The sequence below is a fragment of the Megalops cyprinoides genome, chromosome 12 (assembly GCF_013368585.1).
Source record: "Megalops cyprinoides isolate fMegCyp1 chromosome 12, fMegCyp1.pri, whole genome shotgun sequence".
NCBI classification, from domain to species: Eukaryota; Metazoa; Chordata; class Actinopteri; order Elopiformes; family Megalopidae; genus Megalops; species Megalops cyprinoides.
In genome coordinates this window covers 19226648-19240643 of record NC_050594.1, presented here as the reverse complement: position 1 = coordinate 19240643, position 13996 = coordinate 19226648, and the positions used below count along the sequence as shown (strand labels likewise).

General features: G+C 42.0%; 1 protein-coding gene across 2 annotated transcripts; it reads left to right on the top strand.

Annotated features, from left to right (window-relative positions):
• Nucleotides 1-4943: 4943 nt before the first annotated feature.
• slc30a10 (solute carrier family 30 member 10) lies at nucleotides 4944-13037 on the top strand. Of its 2 annotated transcripts, XM_036541691.1 has the most exons (4): nucleotides 4944-5812; nucleotides 7189-7263; nucleotides 7527-7766; nucleotides 8930-13037. In XM_036541691.1, the coding sequence occupies exons 1-4, from the start codon at nucleotides 5308-5310 to the stop codon at nucleotides 9349-9351; spliced, it is 1242 nt and encodes a 413-aa protein (XP_036397584.1). In that variant the 5' UTR covers nucleotides 4944-5307; the 3' UTR covers nucleotides 9352-13037. The 2 variants fall into 2 exon arrangements, with proteins under 2 accessions (XP_036397584.1, XP_036397585.1); XM_036541692.1 differs by lacking the exon at nucleotides 7527-7766.
• Nucleotides 13038-13996: the final 959 nt, after the last annotated feature.

Sequence of the window (13996 nt, the reverse complement as noted above, 5' to 3'; positions counted from 1 at the left end):
TGTGTTAACATGTTAACCTGGCCTGATGTGAAGCTTCAAGGGCATCAAGTGCCTAACAATGTGCATATGTGCAACAGACCTAAGGGTTAAATAACCAAACATTAATTGTGTGCTTATTGGGGTAATGTATGCCGGGAATGTACACAGCTCAAAATGAGGGCAGTGTCTTAAACGTTCTCTGAAATTTAAGGCCTCATGTTTTTCTGAATACAAGTATCTCACAAAAGCCAACCATAGCCAACCATTTGACATGTTTGACACAGATCAACTCTGAATACGTTTTGACTTAGGTTTTGTCAGACAGCGTTTGTGTTTCTTCAGCATGAGCACCAAGTCTTGCTCAGCTATACAGAATTCTACCATGTGCGTGCCTGGGCTAGACGATTGACAGTAAGTACATGTTAACAAACTTTAGTACTTGCAGTCAGTGTTGCACAAGCTAAACCTTTGCAATTGATGAAAACAAATGAGGTGCCAAACATTAAATGTGGTACGTCTACATTAATATATGTATATATACATACAGTATATCCTACATTGTCACCAGTTACTGAAATAACTAGATGAATCATGTTTATAGTATCGTCATTTAGCAGATGCTCTTACCCAGTGCAACTCATGGGCTTATAGGTTACAATTTGTATGCTACCCATTTATACAGCTGGATATTTACTGATGCAATTCTGGGATAAGCACCACCCCAGAAACCTTTTGTTTCAATTAAAAGCTCTGTTCTTCACCACTATGCTACTCTGTTTCGTCTATGTCAGACACAGTGCCAGCCTTAATAAAATTCCCAATTATTCTCAGAATTTTCCCTACTAGGGTGTTACCCAAGTAAACTTAAGCTTCTGTCAATAAGCCCTAAAGCGCATGTAAAGTCACTAGAGGGCTCCCTCCTGTGGCATGTTTCAGCGTGGGATTGTTTTGAAGCGCTCTACAAGCATTCCACACAATGGGAAGGCTGTGTGTTTATTTCGAAAGGCCTGTTTGGAGGGACATCATGGCTAGGGTCATGTCAGTGTTTGACCTATTTAAACTTTGTTAATGTGCTGACATTTGGTTAACATGTAACATTGACTGTAATACATTCAATTACACACATACCCCAGTGGCTGCCCAGGCTGTGCATGTTAAATGAAACTCTGAACAAGTTTTCTGGTTCGTAAAAACAGCTTGACAAAACAGGCAGGTAATAACAAAAAGATTTCATAGAAAGAGAACGCAGTCTTGCAGTCTAAGCCTGCTAAAGGATGCCCCCTCATGTTTACTTTGCACATACTATATGTGGGAATTGTTTCCTTGCAGCTGGGTGGATGGGGGAGACTGGGTAGAGCTGTCTCAGAGGTTCCCTACACCAAATAAAATGTATGCCAGCAACAGCATTACAATGATCTGGTCAGACATTTAAGAATCCCCAAGACATCAGATATAAAAACACACCAGGGAAGCACACAAGAAGATTCATGAAGTCAGCTGTCCAGGAAATGGAACAACTACAATGGAGACCTCTTTGCCTGCCTTAAACCACACAAAGCACTGCGTGACACTTGTTAAACTGCACTCATAATACATTAAGTAATACATACCGTATTACATTAAATGAGTTAGCTCTGAGCTTCCTCAGAGAAAAAAAAAATCTGCTGTACTATTAATTTGACAATCAGTGAATTGGGCTGTTATGATATTACATATTGTGTGACTCTTACACATGGAATACCTATGATATTATACAAATACATGAACACCAATCTAAGGTACAGTATCCTGAAAATCCAAACAGGTTCCAAATATGGAACACATATGGAACACATATTATTGTTCTGATGTGTGATACACAAAAAGCCTAACAGTGTCTGCATCCTTCATGCACATAGATGAGAGCTTCCAGCCACTCATCCTGCAGATCCTGAGGGAGCAATCTGACAGAGCTCTCTGACTTATCATGGTAAACGGATGCTTGTTTATGGGCAATCCAGATGGCCCTACACATATTCAATAAGGGGTGCATGAAGCAGGACAGGGCAGTCTGTCAATGTAATGTATTCTTGTTCCAAACAGTCTTGTAAGAGCTGTACGAGTAAGCACAGCATTAAGCTGTAGCATAAGTTTGCATTGTTGTAGAAAAGGTATAGCCCCTGGGTGTAGAATTTCTTTCCGTTAGCTCATCCCTGTCAGGTTTCTTTCTAGGAAAACCAACAGGCGAACAAACTGCTTAGTCACCTATATGGCCGTTCTGGGTACCAGGTATCACAGCTGCTGCTCTTGGTGTCCTCATGGGGAGTGTCACGTAGGCAACTAGCCATGATAGTACGACCTTGCAGTAGCACATAGTCTCCCACGTCTTGGTTGATCAGAAATATGTTTTTGTGGCACTGTGCCATTGATGTAGATCAAACATAAACGACCTGAAGACACTGATGTGTTCTAAAATGCCTCAGGCTGATATTCCCACCATATTAGCATGCTAATTGACTGACTGATATGATGACTTAATTATGCAATATGTGCACAGGCAATGTAGAACTTTTTCTTGTTTGTTTGTGTGGAGGGTGGTAAGGCCATTGGCCCTATTCTCAGAAAATGTCCTTTGCTCAATGAAGACCACGGTTTGTTGTAAACATTAAGTGTGGTGTGGCTCTAATCAGTTGATTGGTTTCTCTTAATTTTATGCTGTCCAGCTCACAACCATTTTATGTTATTTTATAAAATTGTTTAAATATTATTTTTTTATATTCTATATATTTTTTATATTTTATATTTTTATTTTATTTTTTATCAAGGCTTTAAGATAATGGTACAATTCATAATAAAATGATAACTGAGTTTATTCAAGAATTACCTGATATTCATTTGTTAAAGTAAGCCAAATGTTGTAACAAGTTGTATGTTTATTCTCACAATTATTATTAATAGTATGTGTATTCTCACTATTGACTGTTTGGCTATTCTGACTTTACACACTGGTTATGGATTAAAACAGCTGCTATTTTACATTAAAAAACAGCACAGAGAAAGCTAATAATACATATTGTTTCAATGTGCCCTAAATAACCATGGTGATACATATTTAATGTGTCCTTTTTATGTTACCATATTGTATTTTCCTGTCTGAGTAAGTGTAGTGTAGAAACAACAAAAATAAAATAAATAATAAGAGTTAAGCAGTATAAAAAATAGTTTAGTTGCAACTGAGTGAAATGATCATGTCTTTCTACAGGCAAGTGCCAAAAGTTTTCCATCAGTGGAATATGTCTGATTCAATAGGCCACAGTGTGATCAGACAAAAGCAATTTATCATAAGAATATGCTCATATTCTGTACTTTCTGAGTATTGTGTACTCTCTGACCTATATGTTGTGTGTCTTGCACATACATATTTGGACTTATCTGATGGTGCCAAAACCATGTGGTCAGCCTTTGTGTTCTTCTCATACAAAGACAACTCAGCACCACAGTTTGCTGTATCATGCCTTGCTTATCATTTACATTATCACTGATGACGTGTTATGGGTTGTTGCATATGTGTGTGTATGTATGCGTACACAACCACATTTGAATTCATATAAAGTGCTATATGCCAATTTTAAAAATGAAAAATATGCAAAACACACCATCTAATTTAAAACCATTCATCCTAATCTTCATCTAATCCCCTTCTTTTCTGGACTCCTCTACCTGAAAGAAAGTAAAAATCTTTGCCACATATGTAGAAACAGTTGGCTGACTACCAGCTGATAAGGAGTTAGTAAGTGGATAAGACTAACTGTATTCTGTGATGTACTGCATGCATTACACTGTTGCATCGCAAAGGCACTGCTTGTGTTGAAATTTTATTTTATAAATTAATGTAAATTGAAAGAGAGAAAGACAGTGTGTCTTTCCTCACTATGTTTTTCTTATGGTGGCTGGGCCAATTCACACATCCTTAACATCAGACATGAGTTCACCATTTATTTAACTTTACTTTACGTGTGTGTGTGTATTGTTGGTGGTGGGGGGTGAGCCAAAATCTGTCAATTCCTGCCATACTGCAAGAGAGGTGCTTAATGATAAAATTAAATAATCTTTTGTTTGTCTTTTGGCATTGGGAGTGACTATACTTTTTGGTTTGACTTTATTTGCTCATGTTGTATTGTAATTTCTTTGTACATACTTATGTATCCATGGATTTTGCAACAGGAATTGTAATGCAAATAAAGCATTTTCCAGTTTGAATCTGAGAGAGGTAGAGAGATAACGAGATGATTCTTCTTCTGATTCTCCATATTGTGTAATATACTTTGGATGGTAGTGCTAGGGAGGATAACACTGAAAGCCTTTGCCACAGAGCTTCCAAGCAATTGTAAAAATGACTGGATGCAATAACCGAGCACCTGAGCCACTCCTCGTGCGCGAAGATTTGCACGTATCCCACATCAAAGACCAGAGGGAGGGAATGGGCGGAGCAACAGCCTAAATACAGTAGTTTACAGATGGGATTGTCTAATAATTGACATTTTATATTGCCAATAAATATATATAACATATCATGTGTAACAGATTAATACCTGGAAATCGACTGAAAATTACCGTATATGCCAGAACTACTTATGCATGGACGCTGAGCTTGCATAACGCACGGAAGCGTTACTGTGGTCAAACGTTCCTGCTTAAAAGAAAACTGTTACTAAATAACAAATGCCGACCTCCGCACTTTCTCTGCTTGTTGGACCAGTCGCTCTGGTATTGCACGAAGTTGAAGTATATGAAAGAAGCGAAGAGGACGAGTGGAAAACGATGGATCAGTGGCATTCGAGGAACAATATCTTAGTTTAAATCTTTAATGACAGAATTAATGCTCCCATTGTGTTAACACCAAGTGGGAGTGGAAAAGGGAGGGAAAAGGGGAGGCTTAAGAGAGGGTATCTGTGGCAGTTCACAGTATTAAACCGTGGGTTTGATGACGAGTTCAAGTGATCGGCAATTCTTAACATTCTCTCTCAGCAGCATTCCTGCCGAGCCACATGTTTGAAACAATGATTTATGCCTCCATCTCGACTATCCGAAGAAAACAATGTCGTTTTTACGAAGAATGACATCTGCAACAGGTAGTGTGTGAGAAACCGCGTTCGTGCGTCTTTTGAGAGAAGAACGAGAAGCTTGCTATCGGTTAGGTCAGCACCACACTCCACAGTTGACGATCTGAATTGTCAATATCGAGCAACCTTACGGCTTCGACTACGTCCGCCCATCTCCTTTCACCACAACAAAAAACAAGTGTCACCGCAAAGACATTCCTGCAAAAAAACAAAACAAACGAAAAACATGGGGCGCTACAGTGGAAAGACGTGCCGCCTTATTTTCATGTTGGTACTGACGGTGGTGTTCTTTGTTGCCGAGATTGTGGCCGGATACATGGGGAACTCTATAGCGTTGGTGTCAGACTCATTCAACATGCTCTCGGACCTTCTGTCCCTCTGTGTCGGCCTGACCGCTGCACGAGTGTCGCGTCGCGCCAGCTCGGGACGCTGTACTTACGGTCTTCCCCGGGCGGAGGTGGTGGGCGCGCTGGCCAACGCTGTTTTCTTGGCCGCACTTTGCTTCTGCATCTCGGTGGAAGCACTGCAGCGTCTGGCCCGCCCGGAGGCTATCGCCGACCCTGGACTGGTGCTGGTGGTGGGCGCTCTCGGGTTAGCTGTCAATGTTGTCGGGCTGTTCATATTCCAGGATTTCAGTTGTTGCAGAGGTGGTAGGCGGCGGAGGAGGCAGGAAAACTGTGCAAGAGCTCAGCAAATGACCGAAAAGGAAGCAGGAGAGAACGGTGAAGCAGGTGCTCCTACAATTTAATAATAGTAACATCAACAACAACGATAAAGTATCACTACATGTACTAGTACTACTATTCCTACTACTACTACTACTACTACTAATAATAATAATAACAACAATAATAATAATGTTGATCAGATGATAATAATGGTGACAACAATAACATCAATGATAATACTTATCATTGTTTTTTTAATGTATAATACATTTGAATCCTATGTTTACAAGTGGTATTGCTATAGCATTGTCAGCAGTCATTCAACATTTTTGTGTAGCCCACCTGCTGAAGTTATGCTACACTGAAATCATAGTTTTTAGCTGGAAAGTGTATCTCTTGTGATCCTTGCAATTTTGATTTGAAGGAAATATCAGCATTCAGGAAATGTATAGAGCAGGAATGCATACCTGTTTATGAAGGTATAGCTCTACAGAGAGGACATATCAGGTCTGCTGCCTCAGGCTCCACACGCAGCTTAGTCTGATTGTTTGAACACATATTTGAGATGTGCGTGTCGTCATGAGCAGAATACCCAATGACATTTAACATTCCTGTCTGTTTTTACTTCTGCATGTGACTTATCTGAGAGAAGTTATCTGTGAACTCTTGGTTGCAGAACATAGTTTGATGTATTTGTAGCTGCTTGCACACTTTACCTAAAGGCGGCCATCTCAGCCTTGGTAGTTGTTACACTTATTGCTGCTAACATTCAAATAACCCTGGCCCTGTGAGCGCCCATGAAAAGTGCTCCATGATCCTGTGACCTACGGCGTGATTTAGCTGTTGTCATGGTGATAATTCTGCATTTTGCACATGTGGTTTTGAGCAGCTTTTGCAGACAGAACTCTCTGGAACTCCCTGTTAGTAATGAACAATAAAAGTACTCAAGTACTGTAAAACTAGATTTAAAAAAAAAAAAAACACAAAGGTAATTCAGTAGGGTCTCCAGGGATCAGTCAGTTTTGCTGCTTCTGTTTCCGTGTGCATGTGTTTGTGGGTTAGAAAGTAAGTCTCTTTGTGCTGTCAGAAATGTGTTCGTTTCTGTGTCATTGTTGTGAGTGTATGAGTGTTCAGGCATGACAAGATATTTCAAATGTTGTCAAAGCTAAGATTTTACAGTTAGTACCATTATAAACATAGGAGAAATAAAAAAAAACAGTGATACTAATACAATAACAACAGAGAACTACAAATGAATGGTTGAACCTACTATATTTTGAATGTATTTTGTAATGATAAACTCTAGTTGTGTGGTTCAGTTTGTACTTACCAAGGTGCATCTGTATAGGTGTGTTTGTGTCTGCGGGGTCATGGCATTGAGCTCTTGGCATCTCTCTCACAGAACTCGTACACACACCGCCTGTCTTATTGGTACACAGGTGCCCCCGTCCTGAATGAAGACAACCCAGGAGAAACAGGACAGGAGAAACAGGGCCAGCCACTCAACATTCGAGGTATGTCTTGCAACCCTCCTCCAAAAGGGTCTGAAGAGCGTGAAAAAAAAGCGCTGTAAGAACAGTCACTACAGCCAGGAACACATGCCTGTACTTCTATGTCTCTATCTTTCCTCTTACCCCTGCCTCCATATTTTCCCCTCTGGCACTTCTTCCTGTCACTGTCTGTCTTGTCACTGTCCCCTCTCATCCCTGCCCCACCCACCTCCCTGTTTCCTTGTCTCCTCTGACTGCCCTCTTCTGGCTGCTTGTGTCTCCTGCAGGGGTGCTGCTCCATGTGCTTAATGATGCTCTGGGCTCTGTGGTGGTGGTCGTGGCCTCAGTTCTGTTCTATGTGTGGCCGCTGGGCCCAGAGGAGCCCTGTAACTGGCAGTGCTATGTGGACCCCAGCCTGACCCTGCTCATGGTGGCCATCATCATGGCCTCTGCTGTCCCCCTCCTGAAGGAGACCACTGGTATCCTGCTGCAGATGAGCCCCCCTGACCTGCAGCTCAACACCCTCTGTGAGTGAATCTCTTTCCTGTTGGGGTCTATCTCTGGATAGGTCTGTAACTTTATAGGTCTGTTACTATGAGGGTAAGTTACTGTTGGGGTCTGTACTTTCTTTAGAGATAAGTACTGTATGGGTCTTTCCCTTTAGAGGTCTGTACACTTCAATCAATCAATCAATCAATCAATCAATCAATCAATCGATCAATCAATCAAATTGCTGTCGCTGTACATACGGCATAGTTAGTAAAGTCAGACCAGTTAAGAGGTCTGTATTGTAGGTGTCTGTTCCTTTAGAAATCTATACTGTAGGGGCCTGTACTGTGGGGGTCTCAAAATAGAAGTCTGTACTGTATGTGTCTGATACTGTAGGTGTCTCTTACTAAAAGTGTAAGATACTGCAGAAGATGGTTTCTGTAGGGGTCTGTGCATTCTTACTGTCTAGTAACAGTCAGTACTGTGGGGGTCTGTCACCTTAGCGATCTGTTCTGTAGAAGTTTGTAGTCTAGTGGTTTGTAAATTAACTCTGATGTGTGTAAGGGGAGAGGCGTAATATTTTAATGTTTTGAATTTTTAATTTTTGTTGTATTCTTCCTTCAAGAAATACTGCCAGATTTTACATGTGCATAAAATCACACATAATTGATTTATTCTATTTCTTGGCTGAAAATGTCTGTAAATACAGATCTCAGAGCAGAGAGTTATTGTTTACACCAAACAGGATTTTCTTACAGTAACAAATCTTTGAGGATGGAACACTTGATCTTGGGAGGCATACAATAATGCACATCCTTAGGCTGTACATTCACATTACTGTTCATTATTACTGACTACATATACCTGTATTTCAGTGCTGTTGAGCAGTGCTATTGAGATGGAGTCCTTTAATCCACCACTGATGTACAGTGTGGCATTTATGTAGTCTTCCTAAGCGGTAACCTTCAGACAGCAAGAGCACTATTGCAGTTGAGTGAATAAGTCATATAATTAAATGGTCTGTTTTGTCTCATACAACAGAACAACAGTACCACAGGTATAGTTTAGTTTTTACTGACTGGCCCATTGACACAGCTGACAGTTACCTGTTCTTTCTCCTTCTTCCTCTTCCTGCACTCCATTGTGTACCACTTCTGTTTGCCTTTCCAATGTTCCTCTCACGCTTTCCTCTGTTTCCCAGTGGAGGACCTGAGTGGGATCCCTGGGGTACAGGGCCTGCACGAGATCCACATATGGGAGCTGGCTCGGGGGCGCAACATCGCCACCCTGCATGTCAAGTGCGTAGACCAGTCTTCCTTCGGGGACCTTTCCCAGCGGGTGCGCGAAGTCTTCCACAGGGCCGGGGTGCACAGCGTCACCATCCAGCCTGAGTTCACTGAGGGCCGGGACGGCCTGCTCTGCAGCACCCCCTGCCTGTCCCCCGCCTGCCAGGACCAGTCCTGCTGCAGCGGAGCTCCGCCCACTCTCCCGGTCTGTAACGGGCACCCGGCCACGCCCACACTAGAGGTGACAGTAAGTGTACCTCTGGAGGGGGTCCAGGACAAGGTGATGGAGACTCATGGTGAGGAGGGGAGAAAGAATGTGGACAGCACCAAATTTTAGAAGTGAACAGCAGGTGTGAGTGTGCAACACAATGCTGTTTCAACCCCTCTCTTATTTTGTGAACTTAGCAATTGACCTCATCAGGAATTGTGCGCTGTATTTATCACACTTAAGTATGATGCTACATTGAGCCCAGGAACCAGTACAATGCCACAAAAAACCCCAAATGCTTCTAATTATAATGGTTACTTTTTCTTTCCCTTGAGAAAGTGAGGGAAGGTCAAAGTCTCAGCTGTGAAATGGGCCTGACCACTAGGTGGCAGCAGATGACTTGTACTGTAAGCACAGGGATGTGTCCTGATTTGCTCCACAGGAGATGGGATGCAGTACCTGTGTCTGTCTATGTAGTCTTGTATGTGTATGACTAGCAATGATGTATTTATGTATTTCCAAAGGGTTTAAATATTAGATAAAACCAACAAATTATGCTGCTGAAAAGGTGAAGTTCTTACATCCATACACCACTACCAAAGAGCTTTGAAGTGAGAAATAGACAAAGACAGGTGCTTTTCTTCTGCATTACTTACATGGAAGTGCTCCTTATTTGCACATGAAGACAACTATGTCCTAAACCAATGATTGATTACTGAATGATCATTACATCTCGGTCTTCTAGAAAAAGACTCTGCAGCAAGCTTTCTGCCTGCAGAAAATGACTCGTACTCCACATTTCTTTATCAGAGCACAACCAGGATCACAGTCTTAGGGTTTGGGAGATGGAAAGGGAGAAAGAGAATGAAGACAGGAATCAGAAATGAGAGAGGGAGGGTACGGCAGAAAACTGTTTGAATGCAAATGATAGACTGCGATCCTCTTGAGTAAAAAAAAGTATCAGCGCAGCTTCTGACTCATGCTCTCCACAAATATCCCCATTATGAGGGAACTCGGTGGGGCATGCAATCACGCTATTAATAGATGAGGATAAAGCAGGCTGGGGTATATTTTTAGACAATGAGCTGATTATGATTACGCCCCTCTTGACAATCTCGGCTCTGGAGTGTGTGTGTCACTGTCAGAATCGATGAGGGTATGACCAAACCTGGAGAGAAGACTGTGTTGTCTTCAGCCATTGTGGGAGGGAGACTGGATTGTCCTGATAATGACATGCTGTAAGGATTGGTGGTGGTACTGGGTTAGTTTCAGTCTGTCTATTATGTCATTTAGCATAGCACTTAATCCAGTAATATTGTCACATAATGCTACTGTGGCAGAGTGGGTGACAAAATGAGCCAACAGTAAATTATGATAGTATAAATGATATGAAATAAACACAAAAATTAATGATAAAAACACTAAAATGTTTCATTCCAATCATAAACAATTAAATCAAGCCAAAAAGGGTAAGAATAATAATGCTATTTACATTCAGTGGCAACCATAAAAACAGACTTTGTCACATCAACTTGATATGTTGATTATACCTGATCCCTTCTGATTCAGTCAAAATGGATGTGTGTTTCAAGCTGAAAATACATTTCCAATAATCACAATGACATCAATATAAAGTCCAGTGAGATCCAGACTGTGGCATCTGTGGGGTGCTTATGTTTGCCTTTCCAGCTCCAGTTCATTGTGCTGATGGAGTATGTAGGTAGCAGAACCTCTTACATTCTCAGTGAGCAAATCAGAGATGACATTAGCTGGGAAGAACTTACCCCAAATTAACCTTGACGTTTCCTCAGGGTTGCTTTGTTGGGGCCAGTGCAGAGTAAATTTACTGCCCATCCTATTTCTCAGCCTGGAATGGAAGTGTATTAGACAGATGGGGTGGGGGGGTGGAGAGAGCTGAGATGGGAAAATCAGTATTTTGTCCCATTAATTCACCCATTGACAGAGGCATTGTGTTTCCTGGTGAAAGCAGTTCTGGAGAGAGCTGTCCACACCGGGCTTTTCCGTCCTTTTACTGGCCCACCAGTGAGATTTAGATTACTGAAACTTTGGTCGTCCTTTCAGACTGTGCTATCAGAGCTAGTTTCATCACTCTTCCAGAATGCTGTCGAGGCACCTTGAGCTGCTCATTATTACACCTGTTGGCACCGTGCAATTTTGTCAAAACGCCTTCCAAAGCTGAATCTCTGGAAGCTGAAATATGCGTTTTCTCAGTCCAATGTATTTAAAATCTGAATAGTGTTGTGGCACATCAGGGCTTATTATTAGACACAGGTTTCTAAATGAAAGTGAGATTCAAATCTGAATCAATCCTCAAACTATGAATAGACAATATGCAAATCCTCAAACTCATTTATCTATGGATTAGATATGTTATAAGGTTCATAATACTGGACAAAAGCACCATTTCAATATCCAGGTCGGTATGAATGACTTTCCCTGGCTTTAAGTGAGTCTGAAATGGTGGGGGTGTGAGGGAAGGGTCACCGGGCTGTCAGCTGAGTCACCCAAGCCAGGTGCAACCCTCGGGGACAGGTTGTACCTGTCAAGGCCCTCTCTTGGGAGTGTGTGAGGTCTTCTTTGTGCCTCTTTGCCCACCACAAGTCAAACTGTCACATTGATTGTCTGCATCACCTCTGCCGAGGCTGAGATGGAAAATAAAATAAAAAAAAAAAAGTCCGCTGTGAATCGCAGTCATGGGATCGCTATTTTTAAAACGGCATGCATCACCGTGGTATCTGCATGGTCTCATGCTCACCTGTCCCTGAAGTACCCCTCCTACGTCCCTCTCCCCCGCTGTATTAAACTCCACAATGTCAAATCAGGCCTTTAACACACACCGATGGGCAAAGCAGTATTCAGCTACTGCCCTCCCCCTCCTCCGCCAGCACCACAGTCTATTGCACACTCCGCATATATAGCTGGCAGACCATTCATTCCATCAATAAAGAGGGAGGGGAGGAAAAAAAGAACCACGGTTTGCATTGACATCATACTGCATCACATTGCCAGGCAACCAAGGAGTCAACATGTGTTGCCGTGGCAACCCTACCTCACCTTCAGTCTCTCCTATTAAATTCTCTCTAGCGCTGCTCTGTCTGATTTTACCGTGGCTCCATATTGTGCAACACAGACACTCTCTCCCAGCTAATCAACACTACCATGTTTACCCACCAGTCACAGCAAGGTTATAGTCCTGTTATCCTTTTCACCACAGCCCCTCAGGATCTTTCCGCATTACATGAAGATCACGACTGATGAACTCCAGTGTTTGTTAAAGGAAACTCTATCAGCATCTATGATAGCCCTACCATGCACAGCGCTATATGTATGAAAATCCACGGATTGCTGTTCAAACGTGTTAAGTGGCACATTACAAGAGGGGTTGAGGTGGGTCACGAGATGTCAAAAACATGCAATAACACTTCCATAGACATTTGCACTAGTCAAACAATAGACTGCACTGGCTAGTGTTTATGCTGTTATTTCCACATGTATTGTATAGAGAGTGTATCAGCAAGAGTGTTGTGGAGTTGGGGATTATACGAACACAAGCCCCGGTTCAAAATAAGCTGCCAAATTCACATGAAAGTTATCTATCCCCGAATCATAGAACATGACAAAACAAATAAATAAATGAAGAAAAAAATGAAACAAAAACAGAGAAAAGCTATCAAAATAGAAATTTGGGCTCTGGGGAGAGGCTTGTTTCTCCCTGGAACAGTTTAAATTGTAATGGGACTCTTCAGCATCAACAATGGACAGAAAGGACTGTAGATCATACCGGTAATGCTGACCACAGGTGAGTTTTTTTTTTTTTTTAACATATAGTTCTATGCATAAAGATGTAAAATTTAAGCAATAGAGAATTCAGTCACTACTGGCAAACCACACTGCTGTTAAGGGTTACTGGTCTTAAATTTAGTATTGAAAGGTACTGTTGCATGTTTGTACTTTACTACATTTCCAGCTAATGTTTTGTCTTTCTTACACATCTTGGCACAATAACATTTCGAGTTGCTCAATAAAACAGCCTCTCCTAAATACTGTACACTCTCATTAATATGTGAATAATCCTGCATCCTCCTTTACACCTTCCTTGTGCCCCTCAGCTCTCTTTGACCTTAGAGGACAGTGCACAGTTCATGGCTACATGGTAGCTCCAGCTGTGGTGGATGGGGGATTGGTGGCTCATTTCTAGTGCTGATCCCTCCATTTATCAGGGTTTCCACTGAGGAGGGTTCAGAGATATTACAAAGGTTACACAAGGCTCTTGAGCGTGACAAATCAATAACGTATTTACAGCAGGCAGGGGCGCAAGAAGCAAGACCAGAAAGGTGAATTGGAATCCAATGTTGATTGCTCAGGAGAGTGTGACACTGCATTGTTCCTGTACGTTAAGGACAACTGGATGCGCCCGATTTTCTCATTATTACATCGTTCTTTAGGTATAGCCACACCAGATTCACTGCACTTACCTTGATATTCTATATTCTGCGCTGGAACACACTGAGGATGGTGAATGGTGTAGTAATAGTACTAGGCTGGCCCTTCCTTACCGAGGCCACCAGTTTCACATTCACTTCAGCTGAAGGACAGCTTCATGCTTGACCTCCTGTGGCACAGCAGCTTTGCTTCAGGTCTCCCTTCTTCACTGCGATGTTTTCTCTCCAACACAGCTGTGATTTGCGCTGTCACCTTGTGTGCCAGTGAGTCGTTAGGGGTGTGCCAGTGTGCGGTAACAGAAACCAAACGC

Excerpts from the sequence above, each read along its gene's own strand:
- slc30a10 (XM_036541691.1), top strand. The coding sequence starts at position 5,308 with ATGGGGCGCTACAGTGGAAAGACGTGCCGCCTTATTTTCATGTTGGTA. Across the intron at positions 5,813-7,188 it reads AGGAGAGAACGGTGAAGCAG|GTGCCCCCGTCCTGAATGAA; the intron begins GTGCTCCTACAA and ends ATTGGTACACAG. Across the intron at positions 7,264-7,526 it reads CCAGCCACTCAACATTCGAG|GGGTGCTGCTCCATGTGCTT; the intron begins GTATGTCTTGCA and ends TGTCTCCTGCAG.